Source organism: Microcaecilia unicolor, chromosome 11 (genome assembly GCF_901765095.1).
Source record: "Microcaecilia unicolor chromosome 11, aMicUni1.1, whole genome shotgun sequence".
Classification (NCBI taxonomy): domain Eukaryota; kingdom Metazoa; phylum Chordata; class Amphibia; order Gymnophiona; family Siphonopidae; genus Microcaecilia; species Microcaecilia unicolor.
In genome coordinates, this window is record NC_044041.1 from 36,106,617 (window position 1) to 36,121,804 (window position 15,188).

Here is a 15,188-nt window from a genome sequence, read left to right on the forward strand (position 1 = left end):
GTACACTAAATACATTGACATGAAAGGTAAAGGAAAAAAAAAAAAAAAAAAAAGCTAATGACATGAGTGTGAATTTGTTACTGGGGAAGGGGGAAAAGAAACTGTACAGTTTGAATGGGTAATATATAAATTCTGATGCTTCTTGTAAATTCAGAGAATAAAGACCACAAGAAAAATACACAGGAAGCAGTGACAGGCAGAACCTGCCAAAAGGTTTGTTTATGAAGCATTTGTGTAACCTGAGAGAAAATCTCAAGAGGACACTCAGACCAAAGCAGGTAACAACTATTCTATGAGAAAACACTAAAAATAGATGGCTGGTATATATTGCCATTTACAATCTGCCCATTTTGTACAGACAAGGGTACAATCCTCATAATGTAGAGGTCAGTTTAAAATAAAATTAGCAGATACTGGGGACTTCCCACACGGTCTGCTTTTCACAGAACTCCACAAGATTTTCTTTCAACCAATAAAATATTAATCTGTAGGTAGAAATTTCTGCCTCAGGGAACTCAGAATTTTTCTCTGTTGAGGTCCACTAAAGAGTGGGGTTTAGGAGTTTCAGATTTTTATGATATGGCGTACTTAACTGATCAAAAGTGGATTATTCTTTATATTTTTATGAATACACATACTCACATGCATTAAAAAGAGATTTTAAAAAATTAGACAATACGGGTGAGGCTCTCTCTTCAGTTTGTGATTTTAGATCCACAGTTAAAGAAAGGAAAAATTCGGTCTTATCTGATAATTTTCTTTCCTTTAGTCACAGTAGACAAATCCAGAGACTTGTGGTTTATGACCACCTACCAGCAGGTGGAGCTAGAGCGCACCAAACTGAACACTGCCACATTGGATGGTATGCACTTTGATCAGTCAGCATTTCTCATAACAAATAAGGCAAACATTCCCCCCCCCCCACCCCCAGAAATGAAGCATAAACCTGTCAACTAGAAAACTATGCATAGGCAACCACAGCAAGAAATCTAACAAGCGAAAGACTGAACCTATGGTGTCAACATCGTGAAAGGGTGAGACTCTGGATTCAACTGCAGTGACTAAAGGAAAGAAAATTATCAAGACAGACAATTCTTCCTTCTTTGTCATCAGCAACAGATGAATCCAGTAGTTAAGCAGGGTGGGAACCAGACACAGCCATGGAAAGCAGAGGCCCCAAAGGATGCCTTAGATCCTCCAACCAGACAAGGTCAGGAAAACGTATGTCACAAGGACCACATAGGGGGACCTTCATAGAACAGAATGAAGAGGAGAAGCACTCGGAGGACATACGCCCAAGCTATGGCTGCATATGAGGCTGCATTGCCCCAACTGAAGCCCACCAGTAACCGGAAGGAAGACCACACCCAGACATCCACTGGTGGCCTGAAGGTACCAGAAAGGCCCACAGAAACTGTGATATAAAGCAGCAGATGGAAACTCCCAGGATGATTTTCCTCCTGAAGAATGGAAAAAACAATGGCTGATTAACGGAAATAGAAACCCTGATCATGGCTGGACAGATTGGAAAGTGTCAGACAGACTTCTACAGTCTGTGCCTTGATCATGGCTGGACAGATTTGGATGGGCTAGAGTAGGGCTTCGATAACAACCTCAGAAGTTGGCAGAAAGGGCAATGCTGGGAAGACTTCTACAATCTGTACCCTGAAAATGGCAATGACAAAACAAAATCAAGTATATAAATGTAGTAATCAAATATACATTATGTAGTATCACATCATGACTTATATTATGAGTTTACCATGTTGGGCAGATTGGATGGACCATACAGGTCTTTATCTGCTGGCATCTATTATGTTACTATGACTGCGCCCCAGGCTTGGAACCAAGCAGAACCCTATAGGCATAGGATGTGCTGAATTATGACACAAGCTAATGACTTTCTGCACAGAAAGGGCCGAGCTGTGCACTACAGAACACAAGAGGCACGCTCCCCATGTAGAACAGATTCCCCAACATAGTGGGAAAGTCCCAGACGACAAGGGCGAGACCAGTCCAAGAGTCAGACATGGAACAGCGTCAAAGCTGTTGTTAACATTCCGAAACAGGTGCACTTCCATCTCCATGAATGGCCTCCTTATCCAGAGATGCAGCTGCGCCCAGATCCAGACAAGGAGCAGTGTTCCGTAATCAAAGATGGAACTGAACTACACATCCAGAGACGGAACTTTGGACAACTCCAAGGATGAAGCTATGAGGCATTTGAAGGAACCTCAAAAGTTCTGGGAGTTACTTTGGATTCTCTTCTTACTTTTCCTCCTCAAATAATGTTGTACAAAAGTGTTTTGGTTTTTTTTCCAAATTGAGGCAATCAAGATCTGTGCGGGCACTTTTTGTAACAGCAGCATTTTGCAATTCTGATTCAATGTATCATCTTGTTGTATTTGGACTACTGCAACTCATTGTATGCTGGCATTTCTTTGGGCTTATAAAAAAACATTGAAGTTAGTCCAGAATACGGCTGCCCACATGATCTTTCAGAAATCTAGATTTGATCATGTCTCACCACTTCTAAAAGAGCTACATTGGCTCCCAGTTTACAGAAGAATAGATTTTAAAATGTAATGCTTTGTGTTAAAAATTTTACACGAGGATATTCCTGAAGATTTTTTGACAGTTGTATCTTTTACCAATAATAAGCTTCCTGGTAGACGGTCAAGAATTTGAACGCTTATGTTTCCCTCCTTTAAAGGTGTTCGATTCAAGAGAATGTTGGCGAATTCTTTTTCTTATAAGGTGACTTCAACTTGGAATACTCTTCCTGAGGTTATTAGATTTGCTGACTCATATTTTATACATAGAAAATGCTTAGTCTTTCTATTTCACTGACACCTGTTTCTCTCTACTCTTTCTGGTTCTATTTCTAGTCTATTTCTTTTTATAAACCACTTTGGGACCTTTTTTAAGGGTAGAAGTGGTTTAAAAGACTAATGAACAGAACAGAATAAAACAGAGGTAAAAACCAGAGGAAGAATGCGATCCACTTCCTACAATGAAACCTTGCCTGGCGCTCAGAAGTGGAGTTAAGCATTCATGCAAAGGAAGAGTTGTGCCCTAAAACCCAGGAGGAAGTTCTGTTCCATAAACAGAGACTGAGCCAACTGTACTGAAGCATATGGAAGAAGCAGAGATGAAGCCATGCTCCACACCCTGAGATAGCACTATGATCCCTATTCATAGATAGAGCCTTGCTGATTGTCCCAGTTAAAGCTATGCCCTCTACCTTCAAAGGTGGCATCGTGCTCTATGAGGAAGATGTGCACTAAATTCAGAGAGAGCCTTCCTAGACATACAGAGATGGCGATGCGCTCTATCTGCAGAAACAGAGTGATGGTCTTCATTCAGTGATGGAACTGTGTTCAACATGCAGAGACAGAATCGTGCTCACCAGGCAAAAATGGATCCATGCCCAACCAGCATATATGGAGCTGAGCTCAACAGTCATAGATGTAGCTGTGTTCACCAGGTATAGAAGGCTCAGCACATAAAGATGAAGCAGCACTCAGGTAGCGATGGAGCCTTGCTCAGTCATCAGAAATGGAACTGTATATCACTAAGGAGCCGCGGCCACCAGGCACAGATGGTCGTGTTAAGAGTCAGGACTAGGGTTGCGTTCCACACACACAAAGAAAGGAGGGGTTTGCTCCCCATTCAGATATGGAGCTGTTCAAACCGACAGAAAGGAAACTGGGAACAGCATCCCAAGACGGAACTGAACGGAGACTGGGACCAGCAAAGATCAAGTGGACCACACTAGATATGCTGATGTGGCCACCGGGTGTAGCCAGAACCGTGCTCCATGGCCAAATACCAAAAAGCGCAGCACACGGAAAGGGGAACTGTGCTATATAGTGATGGAGCCACGCTCCACATATACCAACAGAAGAAGCTCAACAGCCATGAAAGAGCCGAATCCTGTCAAAACCACAGAGCCACGAGCTAGCTAAACAGCCACAGCCATGTGTCGAGCTGAAGCTGTCACTGTGAGGCAAAGGCCAACACAACTGGAGTTGCTAAGAGTGAAGAAGTGCCTATAGAAGCTAAAAGATATAACCAGGCCGCCTACACAATGGACAGAAGGCACTCAAGACAGTATGCAGTAGGAAGCAAAGCCAGGTAGTCTGTGACGCCCCCAACAGGAGGGTCTCGGAACAGCGCCATGAAGAGGCCGGTGAAGGCACCACAAAATGTCTTCTGCTGATCAGCAGCAAAAAAACAGAAGGATGCAACCTGTCGGGTACCCATGAAAAATCCTACCCAGCACCTATTCCAAATTGCAATGCTACAGCAGCCCAAAGACCAATAATGCAAGTGCTAAATAATCTGAAGGGCAATCGCCCATGCCAGGACAGAGAGCTAAAGGCGTGGAAAACTGTGAGGTGGAAATGCCACCATATGCTGAAGTCAAAGTTCACAAATGCAGTCAGGAACTGTAGGCTGACAATGCTGCAAGGCACCATAAAACAGGCCAGACAACCGGAGTCTAAGGCTGGATGACCAACATATCCTGAAGGCAGCTATTGCAGCAGTGCACCACTACATACTCATATGGACACAAACCATCAGCTGCAACCGCTTCAGACAAGAGAGACACTTAACCCTCCATTGCCCCATGTAAGCCGCATTGAGCCTGCCATGAGTGGGAAAGTGCGGGGTACAAATGTAACAACAAAAAAAAAAATAGTCCAAGCGGCATAGAGCCACAGCTACCAAAACAAGAAACACTGCAATCCAGTGCCTGCAGTAAACACAGCAGAGGGCAGCAAATGCCCCCGCAAGCACAGGCAAAAGCCAAAGGCTGCCTATGGAGCAGGGAAAGTGCAGGCCAGGCAACTGTGAGATGTTGCCCCGTAACTTGAGGCGACAAGGAAATACACTCCCCTCAGAAAAAGAGCAGCCCATACTTGTATAGCCAAGGCCTCAGAAAGAGAAGTGAGCTGTAGACAAAGTACAGCCAGGAGGAGTAGCCTGGAGAAGGCCACTGAAGAGAAGGCTGCAAGGGGGTGACATGGGAGCAACAAGGTCCAGGCTTCTTCTGTGCAGGAATTCACTAAGCGAGAAAGAGCTGTGACCGAAAGGCAGACAAAAATCAAGGGACCTGGCACCATCCGCACCACAACGGCTCAAAAGCTGTGAAGACAGAAAAGGAGAAAAATCAATCCATTATTGCAGCCTGTGACCAAAATGGGTGCTGCTGACTGAAGAGAGATATTGTAAAAAAAGCACGCCAAAATAGCTCCCGTGCTGGTCCAACAGTACGGTTCTGAAAACACAGGCAAACTCCCACACAGGCCGTTCAAAATGAAATAGTGTACCGCTGAAGCTGCACTAACCCAAACAGCACAACCCCAACAGAAGGGAAGAATGAAAGTTCATACACACAATTTTGCAGGCATTACCAGTACACACAGGCCTTCTGACTCCGATCAGGTGCCTGAATCCAGATAGCTGCAAGAGCACAGACACACCCCCCTCTCCTCCAGAATGGCACATAAGCAGAAAATTGCTCTCTTCCAGCATATGTTTTTCAAAATTCTGTAAGGAGGAGGAGGAAGGAAGCTGGCAGGGGAGGGGGGGTAGGACCTGGCACCATCAGTTGTACCTCAAGTCAGACACCTTTACCAGCCTCCATACCCTTAAGCTCAACTGAACCAGGGAACCCGGAAGCGGAGTCACAGAAGCAGAAGAAACCATTTGTTTCTAAGAGACCACACACTGCCTTCTGGAGATAGAGAATACTGATTAACCAAGGAGCATATCGTCTTATGTGGCAGAGTTCAGTTTTGTACAGTAAAACCTCAGTTTTCGTTGAATTCGGTTATCATCGTTTTTTTCATCAAGAAATTGGTCTTGTTTTGTCTGTCGCCTTGGATTTCGTCTTCAGCTGGCAGGGTCTGGAAGATGGAGAGGACATTTCATGCCCACCCACGTTTTCTGTAGGCCCACCCAACGTCTGCCATCAGGCTATACTACTGCCCCTATTCTATCTACTGGCGCTAGTGCTGCAGATCCATCAAGACAGGCTTGCCAAAAACCCAGGAATGGCATAAAATCTCCTTCCTGGAACTGAAAAACTTTATCAGCTCATTCCCCAGCACTCCTATACTTTTAGGTGGTACAGTACTTGACAGCGCCAGCAGCACAAGTGACGTAACTGCTGCCGCTGCAACTTCAAACTTGCCGGCACGTTGCCGGTCCTGATGACACGCATGTGCCGCAGAACAGAGAAACCGGCAACACTAGCTGCTTTAGCGCCGCTGTACACCCATCGAGCTCGGCAAGGTGAGCAGGGGGAGATCGCCTCCACTTGGTAATCGGGAGGGACTACTACTACTACTACTTAACATTTCTTAAGCGCTACTAGGGTTATGCAGCGCTGTACAATTTAACATAAAAGGACAGGCCATGCTGAAAGAGCTTACAATCTAAAGGACAAGTGAGTAGTCAATTCGATAGGACTGAAAGGGAGTGTCAGGGAGGGTCAGGGTGTGGACGCTCGCCCCGGTCAGCTCCCGGGGCTTGTGTCGGTGGAAACTACAGGTAGACAGAGGCGGCTATGGCCCAGAGCTGGGTGCTCACTGACTGTGATTTTTGTATTGTGCAGCACATCCTGGGAAAGTCTGTTGATAATTGTGTTATGCCCACCCTTTTGAATGATTATGGGGTTTTATTTAAATTGTAAGGTGTCCTGAGTTTATACAGGTACTTTCTTATTGCCTCGGTTTTCGTTGGTTTCGGATTCCGCCGATTGTTTTCGGACGGATTACCGACAAAAACCGAGGTTTTACTGTACTCTCTATCTCCACCTGCTGGTAGACTGTCATAATTCACAAGTCTCTGGATTTGTCTGATGCTGATGACAAGGGAAGTTTAAAAATGTTTTCAAAGGACTCAATATGATTTATGTAAAATGGTAGAAACCACTCTTCACCCCTCAATCGTACGCAACACTACACTACTTTACCAACACCTTCTCTAAATGAGGTTCAATGAGACACTTCAAACAAATATTTTTTTTTTTGTTGGACTAGGCCCTGCCGGTCCATGGCTCCTTACCTGGAAGTCTGTTGATAAGCCAACTCAGCTGTTTTTTGGATATGTTTGTCCAGCTGAGGTCCAGGGATGCAGGCTGTCTTCTAATAATGCCGCTAAGCATAAGTGGTGTGATGGATTTACAGCGGTTTAAATCTATTTTGGTCCACAATCGTTTATCGCAGCACCTTTAAAGACCAACATTGTTCATTTTTAAAGATTCAATACTGTTATAATGCTTGCTAAAATCCTTTCAAAATACAGCAACACTGAAAATCCAATCCTCCTCTGGATACTGCCTATGACAATAGAGTACTGAACCCTTTATATGCCAATACATAATAAGTGCTAAAGGAATGGTGATATGAGACTCTGTAAAAGAGACTCCAGCTGGCTTATTGAACCAGATATATTATTAGGAAATGTACCCTGATGACAGGGCATTGCCCTGCAATCTGATGTATTGTGATATGAGTGTGAACTCTTGTCACAAGAATGTTCTTTTCTATCATATTGCTGTTCTAGGGAAAGGGACTGATATACCGCTTTTCTATGGTTTTTGCAACTACACTCAAGACGGTTTACATAGGATATACAGGTACTTATTTTATACCTGGGGCAATGGAGGGTTAAGTGAGTTGCCCAGAGTCAAAAGGAGCTGCAGTGGGAATCGAACCCAGTTCCCCAGGATCAAAGTCCACTGAACTAACCACTACACCACTCCTTGCAGATCGCTTTGATTTATGCGTTAAAAAAGTGATTCATAAAATTTTAATAAACAAACATAGAGGGTGACCCCCCCCCCCAAAAAAAATGTCACATCCTGAAAAACAAAGCTCTCTCACATGCTTAAAAATTGCTACAAGGTTCATAAGTCATAAGTATGCATTAAAGTTAAGAGATATTTTTTAAATGTAATACTGGAGTTTTGCAACCTGGAAACAGCTGTTCATAACATGAGGGTGGAAAAATAAAGCAGGTCACAGAAGATCAAATGAGTGACCATACAGATGCTGATCATTTGCTTTTAATGTAAAACAGAAGTTGAAGTTCAGCTGGAAACCTAAGGTTTCATTTTTAAAATTCCTACAATAGAAAGCAGTAAGAACAGACACTCATCAGCCCGAAACCTGAAGGCAGGGGCGTATCTGGACTTCGGTGGGAGGGGGGGCCAGAGCCAGAGTGAGGGGGCACATTTTAGCCCCCCCCCCCCCAATGCCACTGACCCCCCCCCCAGCCGACGACCCTCTCCACCCCCCTCCTGCCGCCATCCCTCCCCCGCCGCCATCGCCTACCTTTGCTGGTGGGCAGGGTTGCCAGGTAGAAATTTTTTTTCCAGCCCAATCCGGGCCAGAAACCAGCCCAAAACCCGCCCAAACACAAACCCCGCCCCTGACACCCCCACCCCCGCGTCACCGGCCCCGCCCCCGCCGGCCCCGCCTCCCACGTCATCGGGCCCGCCTCCCCGTCATCAGCCCCGCCTCCCACGTCATCGGGCCCGCCTCCCCGTCATCAGCCCCGCCTCCCTGTCATCGGCCCCGCCTCCCACGTCATCGGCCCCGCCTCCCACGTCATCGGCCCCGCCCAAAACGTCACTAACCCCGCCCAAAAACGTCACTAACCCCGCCCCCCGCGGCCGAAAAAAATCAAAAAGCCGCCCAAAAAGCCGCCCGGAAGCCTAAAAAACCGCCCAAAAAACCGCAACCCGCCGCGGGCAAAAATTTCCCGCGGCGGGGCGCGGAAAACCGCCCAATTGGGCGGTAAAACCGCCCACCTGGCAACACTGCTGGTGGGGGACCCTAACCCCTGCCAGCCGAGGTCCCCTCTTCCGTTGCAGCAAAGCTTCCTTCAGTTTCAAATTCTGAGTCTGACGTCCTGCACGTTGTATGTGCAGGACGTCAGACTCAAAACAGGAAGCTTTGCTGCAACGGAAGAGAGGACCTCGGCTGGCGGGGGTTGGGGTCCCCCGCCAGCAAAGATAGGCGACGGTGGATTGGCGGCGGGAGGGGGGGTGGAGAGGGTCATCGGCAGGGGGGTCCAGGGCCAAATCTAGGCCCCCGTGGCCCCACACAGATACGCCCCTGCCTGAAGGTACTTCTTTCTTTGTGGTTAAGCGAGGACGTCCTTTGATTTTGTTTGGGCAAACGTTGGGACGACCACTCACCAATCCAAATCTGGAAAATGAGGTATTTCTGCCTGCAGAAAGCTGAGTCATGACCGATTCCTTGCTAACCCACATAGTGGAACCACAGTCATGTATGACCACTGTTGATAAATGGACAAAACACTGCAGAGCGTGCTGTTTCCCTAAATGTTCATTAAAAAGCGGGCCTTCCTACTCTAGTAACAGCAACCAATGATGGGAAATAGGGGATGCTGACACCAATGACTCCTCTGCTGCTGGCATAAAAGGAACAAAGCAATATACAGTGTCCCAAACAAATGTTTTTCAAAAAGATTCTTAATATCCAAGAGCATACTTACTATTTAGCATTGTAGAGTTACTTCATCACAATAGCCCTGAATACAGCCCAATATTATTCAATTTTGAGAAGGGGATCTTCAGAATCTACTGCAGCACATACCATACGAACATTACGTTCTTTTGATGCAATGGTTGTGGGTGCAAATCCTCATTGATCCACAGAATTTCTTTTTTTTAGATTTTTTAACTTCATTTCTAATGTTCAACCTCATTACTAGTTTTATACAGAGTTAGTGATGACAGCATCTCGTACTTAACTTTAGCTGGCAGCAAACTTTCAACCAAGGCTGCCATCTAAAGTTAAGTGCGAGATGCTGTCATCACTAAAACTAGCAATGAGGTTGAACATTAGAAACGAAGTTAAAAAATCTAAAAAAAAAAAAAAACATGTAACGTAACGTTCGTATGGTGTGTGCTGCAGTAGATTCTGAAGATCCCCTTCTCAAAATTGAATATTGGGCTGTATTCAGGGCTATTGTGATGAAGTAACTCTACAATGTTAAATAGTTTGTATGCCCTTGGATATTAAGAATCCTTTTGAAAAACGTTTGTTTGGGACACTGTATATTACTTTGTTAACATTGGGTCCCCACATAGAGTGTATATACAGTCTGTTTAATTGGAGGCATAAAAGGAAGGCATTCAGGGACAAGGTCAGCCAGCTGATGAACCACCCAGAGCAGGAAAACACTCTGAACTAGATTACCTGGGAAGCAATTCTATAACCAGGTGCCTCAAACCCACACGCTGAGTGCCAATTCAACATGGCATCAAGATTCCATTATAGAATATTAGCGTAGGTCGGAATGCCTGGGCTACGGCACACTTAGTTGTGTGCACAACTTATAGTACAAGCTATGTGTTTATCCACTCCTACCCTAGCTGAGATAATATTTAATCACCTCTCTGACCTCATGTGCAACTTTCTTTAAATTAGTCCCCTTATTTTCATTTTCTAACTCCTCTTACCTATCTATAGTGGAGGAGTGGCCTAGTGGTTAGGGTGGTGGACTTTGGTCCTGGGGAACTGAGGAACTGAGTTCGATTCCCACTTCAGGCACAGGCAGCTCCTTGTGACTCTGGGCAAGTCACTTAACCCTCCATTGCCCCATGTAAGCCGCATTGAGCCTGCCATGAGTGGGAAAGCGCGGGGTACAAATGTAACAAAAAAAAATTTAAAAAATATATGTTCCATCTTTGCTTATACCCTACGCTGTCTATTAAAATGGTTTATTACCTATTCAGTTGACATTGTAAGTAGTATACTATGCAATACTTTGTATTATTATTTGAATATTTTCACTGCTGCAATTGTCTATGGCTTATGCTTGATCTATTTTTACTGTACACCACCTTGAGTGAATTACTTCAAAAAGATGGTAAATAAATCCTAATAAATAATAAAGTAGAAGATACACCCATATCCTGTCCATACTCCATTCACATGTAGACCCCCTTGTTATTACACGCTATGGGGGAGTTCTATAAAAAGGTGCTGAAAAAATCACCACCAGAAAACATCAGCGCTAAGTGTGCGCCCTCTTACCACCAATTCCCATGCCAAACTCTGGGTGCCAGACTTTATGCCTGCTGAAACCTGGTGTAAATCCCAGTGCCCAAGCTGGGAATGGAGACCCAGTATTTGTTCACACCGTAGCCTGCAAAGGCCTCTCCAGTACTATGTAAGCCACACTGAGCCTACAAATAGGTGGGAAAATGTGGGATACAAATGTAACAAATAAATAAATAATATTGCGCCTAACTTTTTGGAATAACCCTGACCCGCCCATTCCTCTCCCATGGCATGAGCTAACCCTAACTGGTGCCAATTAATGTCAAGGAGAAATTAGACCTTACCTGCTAATTTGCTTTCCTTTAGTCCCTCCGGACCGGCCCAGGATTGGACTGATGGGTTGTGCACGCCTACCAGCAGGTGGAGACTGAGAAAAAAACTCTGACTCTAGAGAGCCAATGAGAGCCCTGGTCATGTGACCCTAGCCTCAGTATTTGAATAACCAAGCAGAAAGGAAAAGAAGGACCTATATTCTGTGCCCTGAGGAATTTAAGCAGCCAGGCAGCACGAGAGAAACCAACGTGCTTAAACTACGGCTTCGCCGTAACACTGGGCGCACCAACAACTCGGATCAGAGCCGTGGCATGGCCAATTATGTACAGAAATGTGTATCCCATAAACTGTGCAAGTTGTATAATATTATGAACTGAATAACCAGAGAACTTGCAAAACATTTAACTTGTAGAACATAATGTATTTCTTATAGACCATAATGTATCTCCTTTAACTGTCTAACTAGCAGAACAGCTCTGTAGACGACAGTTGCATCTCTGTACACAGTAAAATTGAGAACCATAGAACACGGGAGGGACCTGGGCCGGTCCGGAGGGACTAAAGGAAAGCAAATTAGCAGGTAAGGTCTAATTTCTCCTTCCTTAGCGTCCCTCCGGACCGGCCCAGGATTGGACTGATGGGACGTAACAAAGCAGTAGTCCTAAGGGAGGGACCCCAGCAAACCCGCTGTGAGTACGCGAGATGCAAAGACGGTCTCCTGACGACACTGTACATCTAGCCTGTAATGCTTAGAGAAAGAATGAAGTGACGACAAAGTCGCCGCTTTACAGATCTCCGCTGGAGGCACCAAGGAACACTCCGCCCACGAGGCTGCCTGCCCCCGGGTAGAATGAGCTTTAAGCGCTGCCGGAACTGGTCTGTCTGCCAAGAGATAAGCAGACGCTATCATTTCTTTGATCCACCGAGACAAAGTAGGCTTAGAAGCTGCAAGGCCCTTGCGGTGACCAGCAAACAGCAGAAAGAGGCGGTCTGATCGACGGAAGTCCTTCGTAACCGCAAGATACCGTTTAAGTACTCTCCTAACATCCAGAGTATGCAACTTTCGCTGCTCCTGCGTTCCGGAGGAGGATCCCAGAATAGGAAGAAAAACCGACTGGGACATATGAAACCGAGATAGTACCTTGGGCAAAAAGGAAGGAACCGGCCGAAGGACCACTCGCTCTTTAGAAAATTCCAGAAATGGAGATCTACAGGAAAAAGCTTGCAACTCTGAGACTCTTCTAGCTGACGCGATAGCCACCAAAAACACCGTCTTAAGCGTTAAATCCTTCAGAGAACATGTTTGTAAAGGCTCAAAAGGAGGCTTTGTCAGAGACGAAAGCACCAGATTAAGGTCCCAAGATGGAAAAACCGATCTGACCGGAGGACGAAGAAGGCTGACCCCCTTCAAAAAACGAGCCACCTCGGGAAGACTAGCCAAAGACTTACCCCTTATTCTACCTCTGAAACAGGACAGAGCTGCCGCCTGCACCTTCAGCGACGAAAGAGAGAGCCCCTTATCAAAACCTCGCTGTAAAAAGTCTAACATCTGAGGTACTGACGCCTGAAAAGGAACAATGTCAGCTTCTGCACACCAATCCTCAAAAATTCTCCACGTGCGAATATAGTTTAAAGAGGTGGAACGGCGACGAGACTGCAGCATGGTAGAAATCACTGGCGTTGAAAATCCTCGCTTAGTTAAACGAGCTCGTTCAAGAGCCAAGCCGTAAGACAAAATCGAGCTGGATCTGGATGCGGAACTGGTCCTTGAACCAGCAAAGCCTTGTGTGCCGGAAGACGAAGAGGAGACGCCACGGACAGACGCTGGAGATCCGCGTACCAGGGACGCCGAGGCCAGTCCGGTGCCACCAAAATGATCGGCCCCCTGTGGTCTTCGATCTTCTGAAGGAGACGACCTATTAGTGGCCATGGAGGAAATGCGTAAAGAAGGCCGGAGGGCCATTGCTGCAAGAGGGCGTCTACCCCTGCCGCCCTTACATCTTTTCGGCGACTGAAGAAGCGAGGAACTTTGGAGTTGAGCCTGGAGGCGAAGAGATCTAGTACTGGAAGACCCCAGCGCTGTACTATCAACTGAAACGCCCGATCGCTCAGAGCCCATTCCCCGGGATCGAGAGTGTGACGACTGAGGAAGTCTGCTTGCACGTTGTCCACTCCTGCCACATGCGAGGCTGAGATGGCCGTGAGGTGAATCTCCGCCCACGCCAGGAGACTCTCCGCTTCCCGACACAGGAGACGGCACCTCGTACCTCCCTGGCGGTTGATGTAGGCTACTGCCGAGGCGTTGTCCGAGAGAACTCGCACAGCTGTGCCCTCCAGAAGAGAACCGAAGTGCAGCAGAGCTAACCGAATCGCCCTGGTCTCCAGAAAGTTGATGGATTGAACTGCTTCCAGCGGCGACCAGAGGCCCTGGGCCCACTTGTCCAGACAATGAGCCCCCCAGCCCCGGAGACTGGTATCTGTTGTTAGAGGTATCCACCGCGGAGGCTCCAACGGCATCCCCACAGTGAGATTCTGCATCCGTAGCCACCAAAACAGAGAGATTCGCTCCCGGAGCCTCAAAGGCAGTCTCATCAGAAGGGAATCTGTCTGAGCAGACCACCGGGTCAGAAGAGACCACTGAAGAGATCTCATGTGAGCTCTGGCCCAGGGAACTACTTCTATCGAGGCAGCCATGGAACCGAGAACCTGAAGATAGTCTCGAGCACACGGTACTTTCCGATGCATCAAATTCAGAACCTGAGACCGGAGCTTTAGGATTTTGCCCTGCGGAAGAAAAACTCGACCCCTCGCAGTATCGAAGGTGACCCCCAAATACTCTAGAGACTGAGAGGGAACCAAACGGCTCTTGGCTATGTTCACCACCCAACCTAGGGACTGCAGGAACGTTACTACTCGCTCCGTGACCTGACAACTTTCTTGATAAGACTTTGCCCTTATCAACCAGTCGTCCAGGTAGGGATGAACCAAAATCCCTTCCTTCCTGAGAGCCGCTGCAACCACGACCATCACTTTGGTAAATGTGCGCGGCGCCGTTGCCAGGCCGAAAAAGGCAGAGCGCGAAACTGATAATGCCGGCCTAGAATTGCAAAACGCAAAAACTTGTGGTGAGCAGGACGAATGGGAATATGCAAATAGGCCTCTGTCAGGTCCAAGGCTGTTAAATACTCTCCCTTGCGCACTGCTACTATGACTGACCGAAGGGTCTCCATCCGGAAACTGGTGACCTTGAGAGCGCGATTGACAGCTTTGAGGTCGAGAATAGGACGATGGGAGTCCTCCTTTTTGGGCACCACAAAGTAAATGGAATACCGACCTTGCTTGTACTCGGCAGGAGGAACTGGATAAATCACCTGAAGATCTAAGAGCCTCTGCAGAGTCTCCCGAACCGCACGCGCTTTGAGGGGAGAACGACAGGGAGACTCCAGAAAGGCGTCTGAAATAGGCCTTGCAAATTCTAAGGCATATCCGTCTCGAACCACCTCCAAGACCCACTGATCTGATGTAATGTGGGCCCACCTCTGATAAAACTGAGAAAGCCGAGCTCCGACAGGTACCAGAGAAGGGGCCCTCGCACCTTCATTGGGAAGTACGCGCAGGGGAGCGAAAATTGCCGCTTGAGAATCTGCCTCCTCTGCGGTAACCTCGAAAGGACTGGGTCCTGGTAAAGAAACGCGATCTCTGAGGCTGAGAAGGTTTATCAGGCTGAAATCTACGGAAAGACCTGAGCCTACCACGTCCAAACAAGGCACCCCGACCGGAAAGGCGAGGCCGATCTTCAGGGAG

The 15,188-nt window shown here is 46.9% G+C and overlaps 1 protein-coding gene across 7 annotated transcripts in view; it reads right to left on the reverse strand.

Annotated features, from left to right (window-relative positions):
* Window positions 1-15,188, reverse strand: part of KDM2B (lysine demethylase 2B) — a 322,873-nt gene that overhangs the window by 14,359 nt on the left and 293,326 nt on the right. For all 7 annotated transcript variants that reach the window (XM_030218309.1, XM_030218308.1, XM_030218306.1 and 4 more), the window contains one exon: window positions 7,078-7,241. In XM_030218309.1, the coding sequence (XP_030074169.1) occupies window positions 7,078-7,241 (164 nt within the window). The remainder of the gene's footprint in view (window positions 1-7,077; window positions 7,242-15,188) is intronic.